We start from the raw sequence: 26,117 nt of genomic DNA on the forward strand, positions 1-26,117 counted from the left end.
TTCAAGTGGGTTATGAACTCCCATTTTTACCCCATATACAGATTGCAGAAACACAACGGTTGCACATCCACTGTTTTACATGTTGCCATACTAGTGTCTGATGTATTCTGTTGCCTTTCCTATCCTCTACTATCTCCCCTCCCCTCCCCTCCCCTCCCCTCCCCTCCCAGAAATTCCCATTTTTTAACATGTCATTTAAGAGCTGTTACAATCAGTACCCAAACTATCATTTCAAGATCTAAGAACACGCTTCAGAAAATTTGCCATTTTCAAAACACATTATCACTTCTCTCTCCCCCCCCCCTCTCTCTCTCTCTCTCTGATCATTCCTTTCTTTCTATTATAGAGTGGCCATTTCACATTTCTACTGGCCATTCTTCGAGTTTTAATTAAAATATTACCTATTCTGTAACATTTTACTGTCACAGAGAGAAAGGTTTCTTCAGTTCCCTGCAGTCCTGTGGTATATTGCCCAGAAGACTAGTGCTTTACTGAACATGTTGCTTTGAAATTAGATATAGTCCCTACCACATTATAAGGGTTGAAAATGATTTTGAATGAAGGAACAAGTGATAGTGTGTGAACAGATGAACAGTCTCTCACTATTAAAGAGATAATCAGGAAACCTAAATTTAAGTCATGTAAAAGTTTAGCATAGTACCTAGAACATTGTAAGTGATTTAAATCAGTTTTATAGATACAGATTATCAATATCATTATTGAATGAACATAAATTCTGACTCCTTTCAAATAACAGGAAAATAAAAACAGAGGAATAGATAAAAACAGAAGAATCACTCTGTAAAGGAAAAAAAAAGACAATAAAAATACCACCATCAGGATATATGCTGAAGAACTGCACTACTGAAAGCAGATTGGATCTGATAACTAAGCAATCAAACAGAACAAAGAAAATAAACGATGCAGAAATATATGGTGACAAACAAAGGGAGATTTTTGTCTTAGCTGTTTAATCACTTAGAATCCAAGCATCCCTGTTTTAGGCCTGTGGTTGCAGATTCTTGAGGAACACCTCTTTAGTGAGACTGAGCACATGTGAGATATACTATTGGATACCAATGCTTTATGCACGTATCATGTTGAGTAATTAAAAAAAAAAAGTGGGACTTCCCTTCTTGTAAGTTTTATGGACTTGTATTCTGAAAACATACTGCTTATAGCATTTAGAAATCCTTGAACATTTAAAACACACACATATTCTCTCTCTCTCTCTCTCTCTCTCTCTCTCTCTCTCTCTCTCTCTCATACAACTGCACACATACACAGAAACTTGTTTATGCTGAGATGACACTAAAACCTGTAAATGGAACCTGCCAAGGTTGATGGGGTTTGGGACATGGTATCACAGAATATGCCATTTGTTATTCCAGAAAAGTGAAGAAGCAGGAAGGTCACTATGGCTTTCTTCCAACCTTTCTCCCCTAGAGCAGGTCATAAGGCCCATACTCAGAAGTGCCATCCTATACCCAGAGGAAAGGATTATCCTTATCTCTGTCGATACGGGGTCACAGAGAAGAATTCCAGTAAGAAGTCTTTACTAAGTTCCTCCTGCTTATTGTTTGACGGCAATCGTACCCTTTGTCATTTGCTCGTGACTATGTATCCTACATCAAGCCTACTAATAAAAACAAGCAGGTTTACTTGTCTCTTTGGGTCTTCATTTCTGAAGTCCCATATCAACATAAAACATATATTAAGTAAATGGGTATGATTTTCTCTTATTAATCTGTCATTTATTATAGAGGCATCATCCATGAACCTAGCAATGGTTGAGGAAAAGTATTTTTTGTATCCTCAAGAAGGTCAAAGAAGGAACAGGAAGAAAATCTAGCAGTGAAACTATTTTTAGTTTAGGAAATACAGTGTATTTATAAAGCATATAATTGCCTTAAAACTTTACACAGAGATTCAGAAAATATACTAACTAATTTATCCACAGCCTCCAAAAGCAGCCTATAGTAACGGACTACTGGGCTTTGTATCATTCACCAAATCTTTAATGTGAACCTTTGTCATGAAGAATATTATATTAAAGTTTTAATTTAATTGAAATAGGTTATAGTATGGATATAAATTGAAATCTGAGCCATATATTCTGGCAAGATTATACAATATAATTTCTAAAATAAAATGCTAACACTAACACAGTGTTTATCAAATACTTTCATCTGTGTCACATGCAAACACACATATGTTACTGTTTTACTATAGCAAATAGTTGAGATTGTAGGAAGCAACCAGCCTGGAAACTTTGGCTTTCCCATTACAACAAACCCAATGTTCTTATCATCCACCACTCAATATGTTGAAACTCTAATGCCTATGTAATGGTATCTGAAGATAGGTCATAAGGGTAGAACCTCATGAATGGGATTTGTACTCTTATAGGAAGAGGACAGAGAGACAGGTAGCTCTCTTTCTGACATATGAAGACACAGTAAGAAGATAACTGTCTATAAACCAAGAAGAGCACCTTTACCAAGGGCTCAAACCTGTTGGCATCTTGTTCTCAGTCTTCCAATCCCAGAACTGTCAAAATAATTGTCTGCTGTATAGGCCATCCACTTCATTATATAGAAATATGATGTAAGACATCCACTCTCCTCCCTTCTAGCTTGAGAGTTGAGGGGGGTCCATTACTCAGCATACCCAACTCACAAATCAGCCTAGAGGACAAATTGGTAAGCTTTAGTGCAGGGTAAGAAATACCTCTAGTGTAAATAAGGACATTTTACAATGATAAAATGTCCTTTAATCCAAAAAACACAACAATCCTAAGTGTTTATATGTATGCTACAGTTTGGGTCTGAAATGTCCCATCAAGGTCTACGTGTTAAAGCCTAGGACCCAGTGTGACACTTGGAGGGAAGCAAAACCTTGTAGAGGTGGGGCCTTGTAGGAGACCTTCTGGTCATTGGGGGCATGTCCTGGAATGGATAACAAGACCCAACTCCTTTCTCTTTCTTCCTCTTGCTTACTAGCCATGAGGTGAGTAGTTTTGCTTTACCATGTGATCCTACCATAATGTCCGGCCTTATCAGGGGCCAATGGGTAGGACTAAAACCTCTAAAGCTGTGAGCCAAAATAAGCCTTTTCTCTTTTTAAGTTAATTATCTCAGGTATTTGTTAAAATAGTTAAAAGCTGACTAACAGCATGTCCTGAAGAAAACTGAAACTGTTAGAAGAAATAGGCAAATCTTCAATTTTATTTGAAATTATTGGTACAACAAGTGTAAGGATATAGAAGACTTGAACTCATCAACAAGCAAAGTAACCTAGGTGGCATTTACAGGATGCTACACCAAAGGAGCAGAATACCTACTACTTTCAAGAATGTGTGCAGACAGTAGAATGAATCAGACATAACTTTCCTAAGTTCATATATGAACACATGACCAGTGTAACTCCACATCATGTACAAAACCCAGGAATGGGAAGTTATACTCCATGTATGCATGATATGTCAACATACATTCTACTGTCATGTATAACTAAAAAGAACAAATTAAAAAAAAGAACACGTGGAATAGTCACCCAGTTGTAATATATCAGGGCCATGAAACAAGTTTGAACAAATTTAAAAGAACTAAAATCATAACAACAGAATCAAATTGGAAATCAGTAATACACAGACATCTGGAAAATTTCCCAAATATTTGAAAACCAAAAGGAGAAGGAAAAAGGAAATTTCAGGTAAAAGTGATCAATGAAATTCAAAACAAAGGTTTAAAGATCAGTGAAACTGAGAGCTGTTTCTTTGAAAGTATCAATCAAATTGATGAAACTCCATTTATACTGAGGAAAAAAAATAGTGAAAATAAGAAATACATCCAAAATAAGAAACAAAAGACAGGATATTACTATGTGCTTTATGGATTTTAAAGGGATAATAAAGGTCTATTGTGAACATGTTCATAACATAAACATCAACCTGACAATTTTGGTGGAATACATACTTTTTTTTTTCAAACAAATTACCAAGTATAACTCAAGAAGAAACAAACTAAGGATATATTTTACATACATAAAATAAATATAATATATAGTTACTAACTTTTCCATAAAGAAGCCTCAAGAGAAGAGTGTAGCTGGTGAATTCCACCATTCATTTACAGAAGAAAGAATATCACTATATTCTTCTGTAGATGAGAGGAAGAGGGAGAAATTTTACATGCCTTTTATGGTATCAATATTACTCAAATACCAAAAGTTCTAAAAGACATTGCAAGAAAAGAAACTAGGCCAATATTCCTCATGAACAAAGGCAGAAAATTCTGTGCTAAATTAGCAAATAAATTTGGTGGTATAAAAGATATAATCCTTTCATCCAGGCATAGTAGCACAAGTCTGTAATCCCAGCAACTTGGTGGGCTGAGGCAGAAAGATGGTATGTTCAAAGCCAGCCTCAGCAGCTTAGTGCGGCCCTAAGCAACATAGACTCTGTCTCAAAATAAAAGAAAATAAAAAGGGCTGGGGATGTGACTCAGCGGATAAGTGCTGAGTTCAATCTGTGTTCCTAAATTAATTAATTAATTAAATTAAAAATACTAGATATATTTAATGACCATGCTCATGTTAAATGCAAGAAATTTTCTTGAATGTCAATTAATAAAAATAAACATAGGGCTGGGGTTGTAGCTCAGTGGTAGAGTGCTTGCCTGGCACGTGTGAGGCCCTGGGTTCAATTCTCAGAAAATAAATAAATAAAAATAAAGGTATTGTGTCCATCTACAACTAAAAAAATATTTAAAAAATAAACATAAAACCCAATAAAGGGTATATACAAGGGTTTTCAATAGATAAAAATGATAAAAATAAAAAATAGCATTTGTCATGTCATATATCTGAAACATTAGATGAAGAGATAGACATCTTCTAAGGATGGACTTTGAGTTCTTCCAACTAGAACAACGTGATTGCAGATAAGTATTTATTCCACAGCTATAGAAATATTATTTGAATCTGGAAAATATCTGTTGAATGAAATGATATCAAATGAAGAGGGTTTGGAATGCACAATCAAGCAAATACATTTTAACTAACAGATTTCATTTCATCATCATCATCATCATCATGAAATATGCATTTATCTGATAAATTACAATAGACAAATCTCTTATCTTCAATAAAGCATTGGGAAATTCAAAATTAATTCCCTCCTTTATTAACACAAGACCAATAATTTAAAGATTAATATGGCTCTAGGTCAAGATGCACAGGCAGCTTTTTATACTGCCTTTGCATAAAATATTTGACCACTGTGAATTTCAAGGTCAGACTGAAAAAGCCATATACATTTAAAAACCTAAATAAATAATATTTTCTGATAAAGTATCTAGTGGTGTCAGGAATAGAGCATAGCAACTAATTCAATTAAGCTTTAAAATTTGTCTGGCATTAATTTCAGCATGGAATTACTGATAATCCCTAGGGTGAAAAAAAATGGGGAAAATTTTGGATTTAAAGTTTGGGCGTTTTAATATTGGCAATTATCAATGGTGTTATAGAGGAAAGCAGGCTTACTTGCATACAATATTTTTAAATCTACTCCAAAAAAACCACATCTCTAGTATTTGTCAACTTTAGGTTATGCTGGCAATGCAAACAGAATATTCAGAAATAATGATATACTATTCTTGCGATTACCACATTTTATGCCTGACATTTTCTTTGGAAATATGCTCACTGTAACAAGCTTGCTCTTAACTCATCAATGGTTTTGCATGTATTCCTAGAAATATTGAAAATATGTCAATGGAAAATACTATCAAACCTTGAACTAAGGTAATTTGTTTTTCTCTTGAAATGATTATTGGTTGTGCATCTTCCTAGTAGCAAACTTGACCATGAGGTTTGTGAAATGTGAAGGGCTGCTTAGGAGAGGGAGTTAGCAGAATCTTGACTGCATACACCATGAACAAAAGATCATATGTACATATATTCATATGTACCTACCTGTGTGCACATATGCTTAACTATATAGACATATTGTTTAAATGCTACCTCAGATCACTTAAGAAATATATTAAAGTATATAATTGCCTTAAAACTTTGCACAGAGATTCAGGAAATATACTAATTAGGTTAGGCACAGCCGCCAAAAGAAGCCAATAATAATGGACTACTGGGCTTTGCACCACTCACTGAATCTTTAATGTGAACTTTTGTCATGAAGAATAGTACATTAAAGTTTTAATTTGTTTGAAATGGGTTATCTTATGTATACAAATTGAAATCTGAGTCATATATTCTGGCAAGATTATACAATATAATTTCTAGCATATAAAATGCTCTCTGTACTCCAAGACAATGGATTTCTATATCAGTACGTTATTGTACTATTCATGCAATCTAAATTACTAAGACATTTAAAAATAGTAGTGTGTTTATATGTTCAGCCTAAATGGTTGAAAACATTTTAAAAGTAGCTAGCGCATGCACATATTTAAATGGACTTTATTTGCAAAGGCGATAAAGATGACAAAATTAAACTCCTTTCACAAATAGCTGTTTAAGCAATTTCCTAGGACAAACAATAATTTATGCTAAGTGAACAGTAAAGAATGGATTTCACTCAGTTCAATTGCTTGTGCCCTATCTAAGATGAGGGAGAAACAGGTTAGTTACAAATTGTTCTGTATTAATAAATGTATGCTCTTGTATGTTCAATGTAAATCTAACCAACAGAAAATTCCAATTTGTCAATTTCCATCTGACCTATATTTTTACTCTGAAGTCTGAGTCACAGCAGGAAACCATATAAAAACTGCCACGGCAGCATCTGATGAAGGTCCCCAGCATTGTCCCTCTGCTGCATTTTCAGAGCATCACTGTCTACCAATTATATTTGCAAAGAAACTTGAAATTTCTCTTGGACAATATATTGCATAAAAAGTACTCTAGTGAATTTTGGGTGATGCAAACATATTTTTCCAATATAAATGTTAGCCAAATGATAAAAGACAAACAGATAAAGTAAGATGTGGGCGGGCCTGTTATGAAGCTTGGATATTAAAAATTGAGATGTTTCACTGAGAAAACATTAATTTGGCAAATATTATAGAGTGTGTCTGTACACATAAAGATGAATTTCTGTCTTTTTCCCTACCCATATTGTACCCAAACAAGTTGTCAACATCTGCAAATCTCAGTACTCTTTTACATGGGTTTCCAGGTTTACACTTGAAGCCACTCTAAATCGCCTTTGTCTCCTTCATCCATCAGTGGCTGTCATGTGGATCTACCTGTGGCTTTTTATGTGACTGCTCATTCTTCTCCCTCTTTTATTATGAATAATAAATTAAACCACCACATCTAGCAAACAAGCATTTGGGGGACTTTTGTGTGAGCAATTTCTTTGAAGGGAACAGGAAGGGCAAAGGAGATCTGAACATTTGCTCTGAGTAATAAATAGCAGGCAAGGAAAGAAGCCCAGCAGGGACAGTATATGCTTTTAAGAAATTTTAACTTGTGCACAGTTTAATTTCATAGTCACTCTAGAAGGAAAAAGGAGAGGCAGGGAAAAAAGAAAGCAATATAGAACACTACCATACTCCAAGCTTTGGTCAAGACATGCTATTTATTATCTTGATCATTTTCCAAATCACTCAAATAGAATCCAACAGTCCCATGGCTAGAGAGGATAAGAATTACAGAATTAGATCAGGTGACATCACACAGCTAGTTAGCAGAGTTGAGATCCAAGTTCTATGAGTTGATATCTCAAAACTCATGCACTCTGCACTAAAAATCACATACAGGGTTTTCTAGATTATTGAGCCATGTACAATCAGGACTCTGAATTGCTATGCCAACTTTCTCATCAGTAAGCAGCAGTCTTTAAAACTACTGCCAAATATTTCAGGGAAATAAGTGACCTGAAAGAGAAGCTAATCCATTCAGTCCCCATTGATTTGCATACATATTTTTTTTTCTTTTAAGCAAGGGTTGATTGCCATGTTATATCCCCAAATAGAATTATTGTATAACTCCTATTTGGAAGTAACTGTGGTCATTCAACACAAATGCATACACATATACAAAACTTGACCTTGCCCTCATCATACTTAAAGTTTATTAAACATCTGTAGATAAACAGAAAATAAAGCAGTGATTGAATTTGCATGTGAACATTTAGAAGAGGAATGCTAATTGTCTTTTTCCTATTAAAATTCATTGAATAATTATTTTCATCCTTGGTCATTTAGCAATTAACAAAATTGCCATCGAAATAAACTCTTAAATATGACTTCTAGGGACTCGATGATAATTTAATATTACTTTTGCTAATAGCCCTGGGTCTATTTTGATTAATTAGAATCACCTATTCCAGATTCAATTAAGTTTCTTTTTCCTAAATATATATGTTTTGCCTTTTCTTGTCTTGGCTATTTTAAGATCTCATTGAAAGAGTTGTTAGACTATGCACATGAATATAGATGAAAAGCTAAGTAAATAAGAATCATTTCTAAACGTTTAATGGATGTTGTCACTGCTTGTGGAAATAATGCCATATATTTCTGTTCAATTTGGAATAGATTCAAAACTTTAAGTAGTTTTACAGTAATGAGAGAATAAGAATCATTTAATATGTCAAATATATACACATTCTTTATTGGACATCAAAATAGAGACTTTTTCATAAATAATTATTGAATGAACTTGTTCTGATATAAAACTGTATGCTTGTGATCTTTGCAAAAAATAATATTTTTTCCCAGAGAGAGATTTTCCTTAATAAAATATAAATAATGGGACTTAGTGTTAAATGTGTACAGACACACACTAAAATATTCACCAAATTAAGGTTTTTCTCAGTAGAACATCTCAATTTTTAATACCCAAACTTCATCTCAAGAATATTGGTAAAGATGTCAAAATATGAGATAACATAAAATGATATTAGTTTTATTAAATAAATGCCTACTATATGTCAGACATTAGACTAGGCTAATCCAATGGGAAATTATATCTTTCAATGATATTCTCTCTGCTTTATAGATGAGGAAATTGTCTCAGGTATGATATGGAACACATAGCTAATAACTGGAGAATCCTAATGAATTCCTGATCCACTAGAGTGGGATGCTGGAGCTTTCACAGTAGACCTCAGGAACATTTTTTAATAGTTCTATTTAAATAAGAATGCAACTTCAGTTCTTGGAAATTCACAAATTTCACCGCAACTAAAGGAGTCCTATTGTCAAGGAAAAGACCCAAATCCCCTGATGATCTCCATGGGAAAACCTAACAATAAATGGCTATGGAGTAATTGAAATGTGGTAGGTTCAAGTGGAAGTAGACTATGAATACACTATATACACTGGATTTAAAGACCATATGAAAAAAATGATATACAATATCTCACACTGATTTTGTATTGAAATGATAGTATTTGGATAGATTAAAGAAAACATTAAAATCGTTTAAAAACTGTCTACTAGAAAACATAAAATTGGATATGTGGCTTACATTTTTTATCCATATTATGCTTTCCTGATGTTCTTTAACTCTCTTATACTAACTTTCATGAAGATCAAAGAAAGCAATTTGACTTTTTTATTTGTTTAGGATACCAATATCCCAATACCGCATTAAAAAACAAAACAAAAAAAACAGAAAAGGACCAACCAACCAACCAAATAACATATATGGTCTTTCCTTAAAACATCAGAGACTCCTAAAGAGCCCTCTGAACTCAATATAAAGGCATGGTTTTTCAAAATCATTTCGCAACTAGAGATTTCACAAAGTGTACTATTTTACTCTTATCAACATATAAATGTATATGTTTAATTTCTGAAGGCACTTAAAGGTACATTCAACATATCATAGGAAAGTGAACTTCATTGCACATGTATTTTTCACTTGAATGTAATCAACAGAGACAAGCTAGCTATAAAAATACTAGACTATTTTACCTCGATTTTTAGAGTGCTCCAAGAATAGAAATAAAGGCTTTCAGGTTTTCTTCTGGGAGTCTTCTACTACACCCATTCCTACCAATTTTAACATTTTATATAAATGAATATTTCTTTCCTACTTTTATATAATAAAAATATACTATCAATATATTAGTAATATATTAACTTCTCCATTCCATATTAATCATTTCTTCTTTTTTACTTGTATGTGCACTTAATGTTTATTTTCTAAGACCAGTCAACATACTAATACTCAAGGTAGTCCCCAGTTTAATCCATTTCCCTTAACTGTCTCAGGTGTTCAGTTGCACTCAGTGCCTGCTTATGTGGAGCTATCACCTAAACTCCATCTCCAAAGTCCACCTGACAACCATCTCTTCTCTCCCTTGCCATCTGGTCTACTCACAGGGACCTCTACTATATTCTTCATCTATTCCTTATTTGCTTAGATTCAGCCACCACTTCCCTAAATACTGGGGAGATCTTTTCCTCCTATGAGTTTCAAGTGTGGTTTCAAAGTTCTGAGCATTCTGTAATTAGCTTAAACCTAGATACCAACACAACTTATATTCTGTATTCTCCGCATTCTCACAGAGGTTTCTCTTGGCACTTAATCATATCATACCCAATATTAGAGTTTTGGGGGGAGGTATTTTTCCTACTCCCAGTTGCCATGATAAATTCACAAAGTTACTATTCCAAATACCAGAACTTTATAACCAATATAGCTGTGATCCAAACATCCTACACTAAAAGAAGGCAAAGCTTTTCTCAAGGAAGATTAATCTGAGGAAGCTGAAACACATTTGCAGTAAATCCACATGAATATACATAGGCCTCAACAGAATGTTGAAATGTTTGCGTGTGTTCATCCTGAAATGCTTGCATGTTTTCCTCTATGCTATTCCAGATAGAGTTAGAAGCCTATCAAGTGAAGAGCCTATTTAATCATCAACTAGGAAATATATATAAACTTCCTTTTATCCATGTTAAAATATTCCTTTTGCAATGAACAGAAAAGTAAAGACAGAAATTGCCATGTTCCCCATTCTACTTGCCATGTTACAGGACAAAGCAAATAAACAAGCTTATTCCTAATAAGCTTTATTATTTCTTAGTCCTTTCAACTATAAAAGACACAATTTAGAAACCAATGGAAGTGCCCTTTGTTTTCTACACTAAACTCACCATTTACATATTAATATCTGTCCCATTATCAATTGATGGAATTTGCTCTTTTGTCATTTAAATAATATATTTTCATCTCATACCTTTAATATATCATAGGAATTAATGACACTTGCTATTTTCACTTCTTACAATGTAGCCACTGCATGTATTACATCAAATGTCTGCCAACTCAACCTTTTACTATAATTCTTAAGATAAATTACCAAAAAATATTTTAGGTTAAAAGGACATATGGACATATTCAATCATCTACACTATTGCAATGCATAAATTCAACCACTCAAGTTGACATTCTCATGGGTCTGCAAAGAATAAGGCATATAGAGACAGCCCCTGATTTATAATGGTCCAAGGAAAATTCTTCAACATTATGATGGGAAGAAAGCAATCCACATTTAGTGGAAGTCATAGTTAGAATTTCAAATTGTGAGCTTTTCATGGGCTCCCAGTTTAGGATATGATACTCTCCCTGAATGCTGGGCCTCAGCAATAAGCTACAGTTCCCAATCAGTGATGCAATCATGCAGGTAAGCAACTGATGCTCTACAGGGTACTGCAGAGCTGTGCTATGAAGTGCTCTGGATTAGGTGTATTAAATGACCTTTGCATTTATAATATTTTCAACTAAATGATGGGTTTCTCAAGATGCAACCTCACCACAAGTTGAGGCAAAACTGAATATAACTACAATAATGTTTTATTAAAATGGACCAACTCTGCTCTTGCTTTTCTTAGATTTTGTTAAAAGTGAATGAAACTTTGTGTAGGACTGAATTTTTTAATCAAACTGAAAACAGAGGAGTCATATTGATCTAGAAAAAAAGCTGACTAAGCTGAGAACTCAGGAACTAGTAAGTATAACAAAGGTTTAATGAAAATTCAGAAGACATTTTTATGAGTAAAAGCTTGAAAAATATTTTGATTTTTAGGTTCAAAAGATAGTTTTTTTTTCTTTTTGAAGGCAGTGAATTAATCACTGCTTTTGCACTTTCTTCCCACCATCTACCCTGTAAAAACAAGCAGCAAACACAAATTAAGACATACCTGTTGGAAAAGGCATAGCCAGTTCTTCTCTCATGGAGGAATGAGATGATATACAGCTCTCTGTAAGCACTATGTCATCAAGTGCAATACTGCCATGATGACCTTTGCCAACACTACCTTCAAATTTGATTTGGAAGTCCTCATCACCAAACAGTGATAATTGTTGCTTCTGCCAGAAATTGCCTTGTTCTGCAGTGAGATTAAGTAGGACTTTCGTTCGGTTTGAGACTGATACTTGGATCAAGGTGAGGGCCCCAATGCCAGTTCCATACATGTGGTAATAAAAAATGATCTGTAACCAAGAATAGGAATATTATATGTTAGTAATACAAGTAATTACACTTTATGTTTATATAATAATTCTCATTTATTAACATATCTGGGAGGAAAATTAGACTAGTGTATTCCATTGTTCTGTATGTACCGTAAAGCTGAGTTATAATTCTTGAATTAGGAAATTCTTGAATTACACATTATGATATACAGCAGTTTACTAGTATAGTAAGGACTGCATAGAAACTTAATAAAAAAATGTACTGAGTTTACTTTCTATGACTTCTAAATGTGAGATTCATTGAGGTTATGGTTTCAGTGTGTCCTGCAAAATTCCTGTGTTGGGTATTTAATTCCCAACAGAATGGTGCTGAGAAGGAACCTTGAAGAGGTGATTAGGCTCTGCCTCTGTGAATAGATTAAGGTCATTATTGTGAGAGTGGGTTCATTATCAAGAGAGTGAGTTAAATCACTTTCTTAAAAATCACAGAATATTCTCTTATTTCATCACATTCTTGTGAAAACATATTTTCAGTTTTACAAGATCCTCAGGGCTCCTCTCTATATAGCAATACCACCAGAACAGCAATTATCCAAATTTTACTTGAAAATGCTAGAAGCAGGCCTTAGAAGAGCAGCCTTGGGAGTTTTCCCCAGAGTGAAAATTAATAGAAGTATTTTGGAAGATTAACATTTCAATGTGTCAAAAAGTGTTATACTAGATTTTTAGTCATTGTTTTACAGCAGAAGAAATTCAGGGAAAACTCTGGGAAAAAAAGAACAGAACAGATTAGGAACAGCAGAAATTCAGAACTGCTTAAAGCTCTTGTCTTATCATGGAGTGAATGAGAGAAAACAGTTGTGGTATAATCTTCATAGAGGAAAAAGACACTGAAAAACTCACAGTCACATGTATCAATTCATACTCTAGAGAAAGAGAAAATGAATGTTTAAAAGGTAAAGAATCAAGGAATATATACAGTGCATTAGTGCAAAAAGCCTAGACCAAAAAGCAGTACACTATGTGAAGTGACTACTTGGACTTCCTAGCTGATGAATTCTATAAGTATTCTTCTATGATACAAAAATATTTCTTTTATTAACTCCCAACATGAACTGTCTGGCTGTTTGTATTGGGACTAATGCTACCTGGATGGAATTATTGATTTGAATAATAAAATAAAGGCCTCAGGCCAACTTTATGGGCAGCATCAACAGAAATGATCAGGCCAGCTGAATGGTGTACTTCTGAGTGGAACCCATACAGCCAAAGACAGGGTCGGCCAGGTTTCTGCTTAACATCTGTATTTGTTCCACAAATATACAAGCCATATGTTTTGTGTCTTGGTCAATCCTTCTCTATCTGAAGGTCATTTTATGAATGATGTAATCAGATTTATGTGCAAACACACACACCCAATTTCCAGTTTTAGGAAGCACACCTGATGTCAAGATGACCTAATCTCAGGGCAACAAGGGGCAATGAAAATTTGCTATTAATTCTTCAAAGGAGGTGTTGTTTTTTTTAAACTGGAAATTCCTATTCTTCAGAGATTTGATTTCTTTCCCCATCAATCTCTGCCTGTCTGCCTCCCATCCACCTATCCTCCAAAATAAGAAGAAAAAACTATTCAATTTTCTTTGCTTAAAAGTTTTCCAGAGGGTGAAAGGACAGAGATGATCCTTCTGTAAATTTGTGAAGTCACTACTTACCTGATACACATTTTTATGATATGAAAGAACCAATAACTCTTAGTGCGACCTTTCCTCTCTGTATTCAATTCTTATCATAAATATTCACAAAATGAATCATTAATTATTATTTTTTTGACTTTTCTACTACATATACTTCATTATTCTCATATTGATGCTTAAAATAGTGGAGACTCTAGTCCTGGGACCAGGGGGAGATAGGGATGAATGAAAGTCTCAGCTACTACAGTATGAAAAAAACAATCTTTTGAACATTTTCAGTGCAAGTATCTAAATAGAAAAGCTTAGAAGTCAAATGAAATGTGTATATATACATATATCATGTTGCATATTTAGTTTTCCAAGACTAAACTGAATTTGCAATTTTCTATTGATATATAGAACCAGATACAGCATAGATTCAGTGCATATAAAATCTTGTGTGTCTGGGTTTTATTTCTAAGAAAGTATCCAGTCATTTGTAAGACAGCAAAATCATGAAACTATGTTTGATTAAAACTCAATTTTAACCAAATTAAGAATTAAATATTATTCTGTGACTTGTTACTTCGATTCTAGACTGCTAACCCAATTATTTTCTAAAACTCTCATCTGATTACACCACTTCTATTGTAGAAAATCCTCACAGTCTGGGAGATGAGGTTGCTCCGCGGGGGTTAAACCAAAAAATCATATGAAGATTAGACAGAAAAACTATGATAAACTAAAGTTTCGCGCCTGTGCAGACTCAACTGATAGAATGTTGAAGCCTGGTCACTGAGTCTTTTTTGTACTATGGACATAGGTGCAACAGAAGATTAGATCTTGAAGATAACAAAATTTTAAGTCCTATAACTGTCTCCTAGCCTGACTGGGTCTGCAAATAAACTAAACTTGCTGGATATAGTTTGTATTCTTTTCAGTGTTCACCCATTAAGGAATACCATAGTCAGAGGACATGTGATCAGATCTTATGGAGAGTGTGTTTCTTATCATAAATATAAATAAATGACACATTTGTTTATGCACCTGTTTCTCATAAGCAAGTTTCCTGTGAAGTCATCTCTGAGTGCTTGGTTTATATTATACATAAAGGTAAATTTAGTTCCTAATCTAGCTGACTCAAAACCTTTATTGAGTATAAACAAACAACTAAGCAAGCATGAGAGGAACATGGACAACTCTGCAAATATGTAGTCATTGTATGAGGTTTTTTGATTTATGGCATCATAAAGTTAAATTTAGATTTTTAAAACCTCATAGACGTTTTCTTCAAATTTCACAAGCTAAGGACTATGTCACATTTCCTGCTTGCCTACAGAAATTTTTTATTAAGGACCAAGTTCACTCTTTACTTTTCCATGAAATCTCCTTCAAGCCTTTTATTGTGGTTTTAACCATCTTTAATATTAATTCTTGGATATATTTAATTACATCCTGCATATTATTTCCATTTTTTGTAGTAAAATTCTCATAGTTCCAATAAGCACTAAACTCTCCAAAGGGAAGGAACTGGCATTTTACTTTTTTTGTGTGTTATCTATCCTCATGAATGATAAACCATGGAATTTTCCACTGGTTTCCAAAATTCCAATATCCATGGAATTTATCCATAGGGATAAAATTTCTAACAATCCGTCCCTTTCATTCTTTCTTCTTTTTTTCTTTACTTCCCACATGCCATTTGAACAAGTTTGAACTCATATTTGGTCTGACCCCTGCCATTCTATTTGCAGTATTTGATTTTATGAACAGTCTTACACAATAATTGGGACTTTTCCTTCCATACCTTGCAGTTTTTGCTTTTCTTACTTATGACTGGGCTTGATAGTCTAGCTGTCCTCATGGGTTGCTGTGCAAAATAGCTCTTTATAAAGATGTAATGGCCAGATGAATTGCCTAAGGTGTGGTCCACAGCAGGTTCTGTGCTTGTGGGTGGGATGCTGTTAGGTTTCAGATTCCAGTCACAGTCCTCATCCTGATCCTGCTGCCAGGCACAGAGGTCAAATTCAAAATCACAGTGCCCACTAAAAGTACCTGGAAAACATTTTCAAATTTATGTTAGAAAGAATGGAAGTCCACTGTCTTTCAAGTTTGTGTTTCAGAAATACAGTGATATTACTATATCATGCAGCATTCCAAACCTTACAATACTATCCTGATGGCAGCATTTAAATAGAGCATGTGAGTTTCTTCTATACAGCTATTTGCATGGCGACATAAGTTCATTTCTCCACAAATCTAGTCCTAGTCTCAGAACTTCAGAAAAGAACTTTAGCATCACACACACTATCTCTTCTGAACACCTATTTATTCAATGTAATTTATTACTTCTCTTTTCTCATCTTTGCTTCCAAGGTCTTGGTAGTAAATTTAGAAAATTTATTATTCCACAAGAGTTTAGTTTGGGAAATATTGCCTGCCACAAAAGCTACAATGAATCATAATTTTTTAAGAAGTTAATCTCTTTAGAGATGAGAAAATTATGAAATGAAAAAGGTACAAAAGATGTAATGATTTGAATTAATTTATTGTAGTAAGTTGCAGAAATTAAATATGTTAAGTTACATTGAATAATAAACTATTTCCCAGGTATTTTTTAAAGTTTATTTAATTTATTTTTTTATTACATTTTCTGAATATGAGAAATTACACAGACATATCTTTATAATGCTGAAGTTAGCTATAAGGCTATCAAGGTTAGTGTAGATGTTATAAAATGGAGCATTTTGGTATAAAAGGTCATTTCTTATGGTGTGTTTAGGACAATTTGATCATCCTTATGTTTAAGTAAATAGTATTATCCTGAATAAAACAAGTAAGTGAATGATTTGATAAGTAGTAAAATATTCTGTTTACAATTACTTGGAAACAGTAATTCTTTATTAATTTGTGCTTGAATAATACAACTAAAAATTAAAATCTCTAAAATTATAATTATATGTGAGATGGGATCCAAAACTAAATGTACTTGAGGAGAACCTATTGTAGCATGTCAATATGTATCCAGATGGTGATTTTTCAAAGAAAGGTCATTTGAACAATTGTTCAAATTCTTTTTTTTTTTTTTTAAGAGAGAGTGAGAGAGGAGAGAGAGAGAGAGAGAGAGAGAGAGAGAGAGAGAGAATTTTTTTTTTTTATATTTATTTTTTAGTTATCGGCGGACACAACATCTTTGTACGTGGTGCTGAGAATCAAACCCGGGCCGCACGCATGCCAGGCGAGCGCGCTACCCCTTGAGCCACATCCCCAGCCCCAGTTCAAATTCTTTAAAGTAATTTTATATAAATGAGCATAAAACTTATTTGTCACCAACACACTGTCCAAAGGAAAAAAGAATCCATAACAATTTCTGGACAAAAATCTACTTAATTCTATTACACAGGGCCTTAAGAATTTCAAAATTCTGTTGTGCTTAACAGTAAAATAGTGGTTTTCCTTTATGAATATATTTTTACAGTTATCAAAATAAAAACTTGTTTAAAAAAGTAAACTCCATATTCTTTGTTATTAATAAGGTGGGAAATAGGAAATGAATGTTGTATAATTGTTTCTATGCCATTTTACAGTATATAAAATGAAAACTAAAATGAAAATGAAAATTTCTGTAATTTGCAAAATTGTTTCTAGGTATTTTATAGTATATAAAATTACAGCTAATTATATCACATCTCCTACTAAGAAACTTGCCCAAGAATGAAAATGGGTTTAAAATGATCATTTTTAGATTAAAAATGATAAATTTAAGAAAACATCAGGATAAATATTCTTTTAAAAAATGGTTTAATTTAGCAGTCAGACCAATACTAATTTCTTATGTTTTTAAGGATAGAAGATATTTTTCTATCATAGTTTTTATCACCAAATCAACAAGATGGCCTTTTACATTCAATTGATGAGTTAGTTTTAAAATTACATTTGAAATTTATTTTTATAATTTATTTTTCATATAATAGACTAAAATACTTATAAATCTTTTAGATCAAAATATTCAAGTTCTCCTAATTATTCTTTCTATTCTTTCAGAGGACTGGGAAGGAAATCTCACTAAAATAATAGTAACCCTAAGTCTACATCTAGTTTAGAATCTGAACTGTAGTCTTGATTAAGAATTATATCAGGGCTGGGATTGTGGCTCAGTGGTAGAGCCTTTGCCCAGCACTTGTGAGTACCTAGGTTTGATCCACATAAAAATAAAATAATTAATTAATTCAATATAATTTTTAAAAAGAATTATATCATGAAGTAATTCACTGTCCTTGTGTTAGAAAATTTGGCAGCCCATAGGATCTGATTACCATATAGACCAATTCTTAGAGAAGCCATTTGTACAACATGTAGCTGCAGAAAACAAGATTTCTTTGAAAAACATCATAAAAACCCTGCTATGTGAACCTCTCTCTATAATGTAAATCACATCTTTATTTTGATTTTTACTATAGTTTTGAAGATATGTTTCCTTAGAAAATTTAATTCTGACATACTGGTGGGGAAAATAGAACAAACAATTGTAAGCTGTTTGAATTTCACATCACTGTGGTAAGAGGGAACACCTTTAATTTCATGTTTCATTATTTCCCATAGGTGCCAGGTGAGAAAGCTGCAAACATTTCTGTGAGCAGATGTCAATTCTTGGCATTTCATGGTGCAATTAATGCCAGTGCCAGACAGGTGTGACATAAGGAAGGAAGAAAATTATCACCTTTGTCTACAGCCATATCATTAATCAAACCAGTTTTCACCTTTCCACATGCTATAATGATCAATATCTTTCAAAGTATAAAAAATATATATATTTCTTTTAAAAAGACCTCAATTCAAAAGACCATAACCTTATAAGATCCTACAATCATATTTCTAAAATTAAGAGCTCATCATTCTATTCATTTATTTATCTGATATAAATTTGTACATATTCTGTAAATTAAGTATATTAAGGAAAATAGGAAACAGAAAATGGGTAACTGGGTATTGAACGTATGGTGTGCTACTTCTGAATATTCTCTTTATATTGTCATTTCACTTAATCCTCACATCATTGTTTTCCTTCTTATTTTTGTTGTTGAGAAGGCTGAAGTTCTGAGATAAACTTTGCTTAATATTATATCATGAGTAGCAGAGCCGTATGGTGAAGAGTGATACGACACAGTCCCTGGAATATCACCCTTTATAAGGTATTCTGCTTGGTTCGAGTGAGGGTGGAAATCTTGCAAATTTACAAAAACTACAGCAAAAGAAAGTACATAAGACTGTGAGGACACATTCTAAGCACACCTTTCCTGTGGGAGTGCCACGGAGACTACAGTCATCTGCTTGGCATGATTATTCTTGGGGTAGAGTGATGTGGTTATAATTTCTTTAATCGTTCATCTGAATACTAATTTCCCATGAATGTCAGTTTGTCATTCAAAGGAAGAAGGTTCTGCAACCAATGGCATGGGATAAATCCTATCAATTATGTCCTTCTTTATAATAATAACAATAACAACAACAACAACTAGCACATTAAGGGCTCTCAGAATTTCCACAATGTAGGAGCTATTTCTTCATACAAAAAGTGTGTTCCCAAATTATCTAAGGAAATTATTTATTTATTTAATTGTAGACCTTCTGGTAGAATAAGGTACTAGAGAAGCAAAGGACAAGAATTTAAAATCCTGATAGTAAAACCACCTTTAAAAAAGCGTGATTAGAGAAGCTGGTTTTCAGTTCTCAGTGGGCATGTTCCTAGCTGTGTAATTGAGGATTGATCAGTTTCCTAGGGCTGTTTAGCAAAATGAAACTGGGTGGTTTAAAACAGTAGAAATGTATCATCTCACAACTGCAGTCAGGGTGCTGACAGATCCTGCTCTGTCTAGGGCAAAATCATTCCTTGTGAATTCATTGCTACTGTGGCACCAGCAATCTTGTGTCTTTGGCTTGGATCTCTGTCACATAGCATTCCCCCTGAGCATCTTCTCATCCTCTTCCCTCTGGATCTATGTCCAAATGTAATACCAGTCATTGGATTAGGACTCCTCTTAATCCAGTCTGATCTCTTTTTATATTGATTACATCTACTAAAACCCTGTTTCCAAAGAAGGTCACATTCTGAGGTTTTAGGTAGACATGAATTTTGGAAAAACACTACACAGCTCAGGTACACATAAACTTGGGGGGTAGGATAGTATACAATCAGGTAGTGGAATGTTGCCTTTTTGAAAGGTAAATCTTGGGTTTTTGAGATGTATATCTATATTCTAAAATAATTACTATTTGACATTTTTTCATTCCATCTTATGTGCTACATGCTGATCAAAACAACAAAATAAATATTTAATAGGTAAATCAGTAGTGTGTGTGTATATATATATATTTCAAATATTTATTTTAATTTGTTCTAATTAGTTATACATGATAGTAGAATGCATTTTGACACACTGTACAACTTCTCATTCCTCTGGCTGTACATGGTACAGAGTTACACCAGTAGTGTAATCATACATGCGTATACAGTAATAATGCCTGTCTCATTCAACTATCCTTTCTATCCACATTCCCCCTCCCCTCCCCTCTGTACTATCTAAAGTTTCTTCATTCTTCCTTACACCACCCCCCCCCCCATTATGGATTAGTATCTACTTATCAGAGAAAATATTCAGCCTTTTGTTTTGGGGGGTTTTGATTATGTTACTTAGCATAGTATTCCCCAGCTTCATTTATTTACCTGAAAATGCCATGATTTCATGAGTAATATTCAGTACTGTATATGTACCACATTTTATTTATCCATTCATTTGTTGAAGGGCACCTGGGTTGGTTGCATAGCTTAGCTACTGTGAATTGAGCTGCTATAAATATCAATGTGGCAATATGCTGATTTTAAGTCTTTTGGGTATAAACTGAGGAGTGGGATTACTGGGTTGAATGGTGGTTCCATTCCAAGTTTTCTGAGGAATCTCCATACTACTTTCCAAAGTGGTTGCACTAATTTCCAGTCCCATCAGCAATGTATGAGTGTACCTTTTACCCCACATCCTTGCCAATACTTATTATTGTTTGTATTCTTGATAATTGCTCTTCTGACAGGAGTAAGATGAAATCTTAGCGTGATTTTGATTTGCATTTCTCTAATTGCTAAATACCCCATTCACCATAGCCTCAAAAAAAAAAAAAAAAAAAAAACTTTGGAATCAGCCTAACAAGAGGTGAAAGTCCTCTACAATGAAAACTACAGAACACTAAAGAAAGAAATTGAAGTAGACCATAGAAGCTGGAAAGATCTCCCATGCTCTTGGATAGGCAGAATTAATATTGTGAAAATAGCCATACTACCAAAACTGTTACAGAGATTTAATGCAATTCCTTTCAAAATCTCAATGACATTCTTCATGGAAATAGAAAAAGCAATCATGAAATTCATTTGGAAAAATAAGAGACACAAAATAGCCAAAGCAATCCTTAGCAGGAAGAGTGAAGTAGGAGGCCTCACAATAGCAGGCCTTAAACTATACTACAGAGCACTAGTGACAAAAGCAGCATGGTATTGGCACCAAAATAAACACGTAGACCAGTGGTACAGAATAGAGGATACAGAGACAAACCAACATAAATATGGTTATCTCATACTAGACAAAGGTGCCAAAAACATATATTGGAAAAAAGATAGCCTCTTCAACAATAATGCTGGGAAAACTGGAAGTCCATATGTAGCAAAATGAAACTAAACCTTTATCTCTCACCCTGCACAAAACACAACTCAAAGTGGATCAAAGACTTAGGCACTAGAACAGAGATCCTGCACCTAATAGAAGAAAAAGTAGGCCCAAATCTTTATCATGTTGAATTAGGCCCAACTTCCTTAACAAGACTCCTAAAGTGCAAGAAGTAAAATGAAGAATCAATAAATGGGATGAATTTAAACTAAAAAGTTTCTTCTCCACAAAGGAAACAATCAATAATGTGAAGAGAGAGCCTACAAAATGGGAGGAAATCTTTACCACATGCACCTTAGATAGAGCATTAATATCCAGGATATATAAAGGACTCAAAAAACTTAATATCAAAAAAACAAGTAACCCCATCAATAAATGGTCTAAGGAACTGAACAGATGCTTCACAGTAGAAATATATATTTTGACATGTCCTTGATTTTAATAAAAATATTTCACTTGTTTCCTACACTAATTTCTTAAGAGTATCCTTAGCCTATTAAAGTAATATTCTATGCATATTATAAGAAATAGTTGCTTAATTTAAGCAAATACATTTGGCACCCATAGGTTTGATTTTTTTCCATTAATTATTAGGTTACATTTAAAGGTTGTTACCTTAAAACATTCTTACAATGTTTGTAAGATGTGCTTGATATAATAATTATACTTTTGAGCTTTGTTTGCTAGCATTCTAAGTTTTTGCATATCTACATTCATAGAGTTTGTTCTACAGTGTTCCTTTTAATTTTTGGAGTCTTCATTATCAGTGATATATGAGCTTCATAAAACAAACTCTATTATTTTACATAGTTGGAATTGTTTCTTTGGATATAATCACTTCACTAAAATTTGATAGAACTCAGCAGTATCTATCCCAAGAGACAGAAATTTGAGGATATTTTTTAATAACTTATCTGATAGTTAATTGTGTAATTAAGTTTTCTGTTTTATAAGGTAATTTCAGTCATTTTTCTCCAAGAAAATTAACCATTTAATAGACATGTGCAAAGTAGCAGAGAGTTATTGGTCTTCAAAATGATTTTCATTTATCCTTTAGCAAAGCTAAACTTATGAAATTGTGAGTTTTTTCTTTTTAAAATTAAAATTTGGTGGAGTTCTATGTACTTTAAAAAATAGTTACTTTGTATTTATAATTGGCATTTTCTGTTTTCTACATTCCTCTGATATTATTAATATTATCTTATAGTTTGTAATTATTTACTTTGTAAAAATTTCAAACTTACAAAAGTTAATAGTACAGATTAGGTCTCATTTATTTTTTAACTAAATTCATGAATGGTTATATTATCCCATTTGCTCCATGTGCATATCTGTATATGTCTTCTTCAGAAGCATTTGAAAATTAATTGGAAAACTGTGTCATTGTTTCAATACTTTATTTCTTTCATATAAACAAGGGTATTTTCTTGTATGGCTATAGCAAAATCACAAAAACGTAACATTTAACATTACAAATCTACAGTCCATATTTAAATATTATGAATTATCCTAATTATATCCTTTATGACTGTTTCTCCCATTGGCTCAGGATCCAATCCAGGATGACACATCCCATTTGGCTTCCATGACTGTTAAGCCTCTTAATCTGCAAGTGCTTCTTATTTACTTTTCTTTCTTAATCTCAACATATTTGATTAGGACAAGGCATTTATTACAGAAAGTACTTGAAGTGAATTTGGGGTAGTCTGAGGAATGCTTGTCATGATATGCAGGTTATGTATTTTAGCGGGAAGAACACAGAAATAATCTTGTACCATCTCAGTACATCTTATCCAGAGACATAACTCTGATTTATCCTAAAATCCACAATGTTTACTTTGAGTAGCTGATTAGAGTCCAGTACATTTCTCCACTAAAAAGTAATACATTCTCAATTTCTTTTTTTTTCCTTATCTTGGGAAAAGAACTCAGGGGTGCTTTACTCTTGAGAGACATCCCCCCCACACACTTTTTTCCCCCTCTTTTAATCCATGGCTCGACATTTTATTGCCTCTATTTATGCTGGGGTGTTTTGTGGTTTTTTTTTGAAATTTTTATTTTTTTAACTTGTTCTATTTAGTTTTGTTGTTGTTGTTGTTGTTGAGACAGTGTCTCACTAATCCTGAGACACTGGGATTAATATTTAAACAAATATAATTATGACTATAAAAATATGTTGCCCCCATTAAATATTCAGCAATCAGTTCTGGCTCCCACTATTTTCTTCCTTGCATTCCTTTTCTTTTTTCTTTTCTTTCAGTTGTAGTAAGTACACTTAACATGAGATCATCCCCCCAACAAAATTTATAATGTACGCTACGGTATTGTTAACTACACATCAGCGTTAAGTCATAATGCAGATCTCAACAGTTTCTAATTTCTTCCAACAGTATTTTTCCAGACTCAACTTGCACAAAATATATTCGCAAGTACTTTATGCTTTTTGACACTACTGTCCTTGATTCTGTTTTAAAACTACTTATTCTAAATTAAATACATTTTATCCAGTATTTATTTAAGAATATCTGATTGCCTCAGCATTTTAGTTTAAACCTTTAGGTTTGTTATGCTTTGGTCAAGCAAACAATAATCCACAATTTATACTACATGAAATTTTAAAACATGTGTTCTACTTCGTAACTAATGCATAAATATAACCAATATGACTGAAAGAAATGCTTCCATTTTTTAAGGCTCAAAGTTCAACATATGTGTATTAATTTAATCCTACCAATCACAATTTAAAAATTCTCTTGACTTTGCTTTTGTTTATCTGATCTTCAGAAACAGCATGGAACTTTTTTTATACTATGAGTTAATAACTGGATTTTCATATTTTTGTACTACACTAATGGCCTTTTAAAATATATTTGAATGAAGCTAACAAATTATATCTTTATCCTACTTTTCACCTTTAAACACTCAAAAGTTAATGTTAAATTGATGGGCTAGTCTTACATTGCAATATACATCTTGTTCATCTTTTCAATATTTTTAAGCCATTATATATGATATTACTAAGGACACTTCTATATCATGATTAAGTATTTTATTTTAGCTCAATTTTACTGGCTTAAATACTTTTCATGAAGCTATCTTTCTAATATATACTATTTACATTACATATTCTATCATCTTATTCATCATTAATTTTGCATATAATTAATATTCATCCTGTCATATCTATTATTTCCTCCCAGTCTTTTTATCTCATTGAACTATTTTCCTTGTGCCAAGATATATTTTGACAATGAATCACTCTTTCATAATATCTTTCCTTCTTAAAATAGGAATATAATTATTATTTATATATTTCATCTTTGTCTTAACCAACTCCATCCTAATATTTCTCATCATTACTTTATATTAATATTTCACATGATTCTTAATATCTTATGTGTTCAATAATGTATGATATTTTATATATATGTATGTTTGATTTATCTAAGTAATTATAATAATTCTATTTTAGAAGAATTAAAACCACCGTGATGTTCTCAATTTGTGTCTTTCTTTTATCAGACTCTTTTTAGATAATATTCCACAATTGTTTTTGCTGATAATATATGAAGCCCTTCTGTAGCTCCTTCATAATTCTTTATTGGTTTGTGGATGCCCTCTCCCAGAGATCATGCACTATTCATATTCCAATTTCTATTACATAGTAGATTATAATTGATGTGACCCTTTATGATGAAGTAGAACTACTTCTCACTTCAGTTACTGGTCCTATGACTTTTTTATCAATGACACACAGAATAATCGCAACAGTAAGAAACCCAAAGACCTCTTACCAATTTGCACCAATTTCTAGGATCTTCCTGACTACATCCTACCCTGTCTCTGTGCTTCAATTACTAGTGCCAGTTCTCACTCTTCTTACAGAATCCACAATGGCACTTCTCATCTTCTTTGTGGAATGTTGTTTCTAACCTCACGGAAGCAATTATTTGAAGATAAAGAAAAACCATATAGATCTTTTTGTGTTAAAATTGTAAGGGGAAAATTAACTCTTATGATGTTAAACACTAGTTTCTGTTATTAAGAAATCTAATTTTGTGTTACACAATGAAATTCAGAAACTATGTATAGATATATAATATTATTTCTCTTTTCAAATTGTAGAGAAAGCACATTTGTTTCAAAAATATTTAATTTCAGGAAGATATTTGAAGTATGTAACCACACAAGTATATTGTCTATTTGTGCTGATTCTATTAGTCTAGAGATAAGTTCAGAAATTGGTAGACACCATAATAATAGAATTTTAATGTGAATG

At 33.0% G+C, this 26,117-nt stretch overlaps 1 protein-coding gene across 1 annotated transcript in view; it reads right to left on the minus strand.

Annotated features, from left to right (window-relative positions):
* Positions 1 to 26,117, minus strand: part of Malrd1 (MAM and LDL receptor class A domain containing 1) — a 638,713-nt gene that overhangs the window by 324,841 nt on the left and 287,755 nt on the right. Inside the window, exons 25-26 of the mRNA XM_076872892.1 lie at positions 15,934 to 16,181; positions 12,180 to 12,471 (exon numbers count right to left, since the gene is read on the minus strand). Coding sequence (XP_076729007.1) covers positions 12,180 to 12,471; positions 15,934 to 16,181 — 540 coding nt within the window. The remainder of the gene's footprint in view (positions 1 to 12,179; positions 12,472 to 15,933; positions 16,182 to 26,117) is intronic.

The sequence above is a fragment of the Callospermophilus lateralis genome, chromosome 13 (genome assembly GCF_048772815.1).
Source record: "Callospermophilus lateralis isolate mCalLat2 chromosome 13, mCalLat2.hap1, whole genome shotgun sequence".
In the NCBI taxonomy this organism is placed as follows: Eukaryota; Metazoa; Chordata; class Mammalia; order Rodentia; family Sciuridae; genus Callospermophilus; species Callospermophilus lateralis.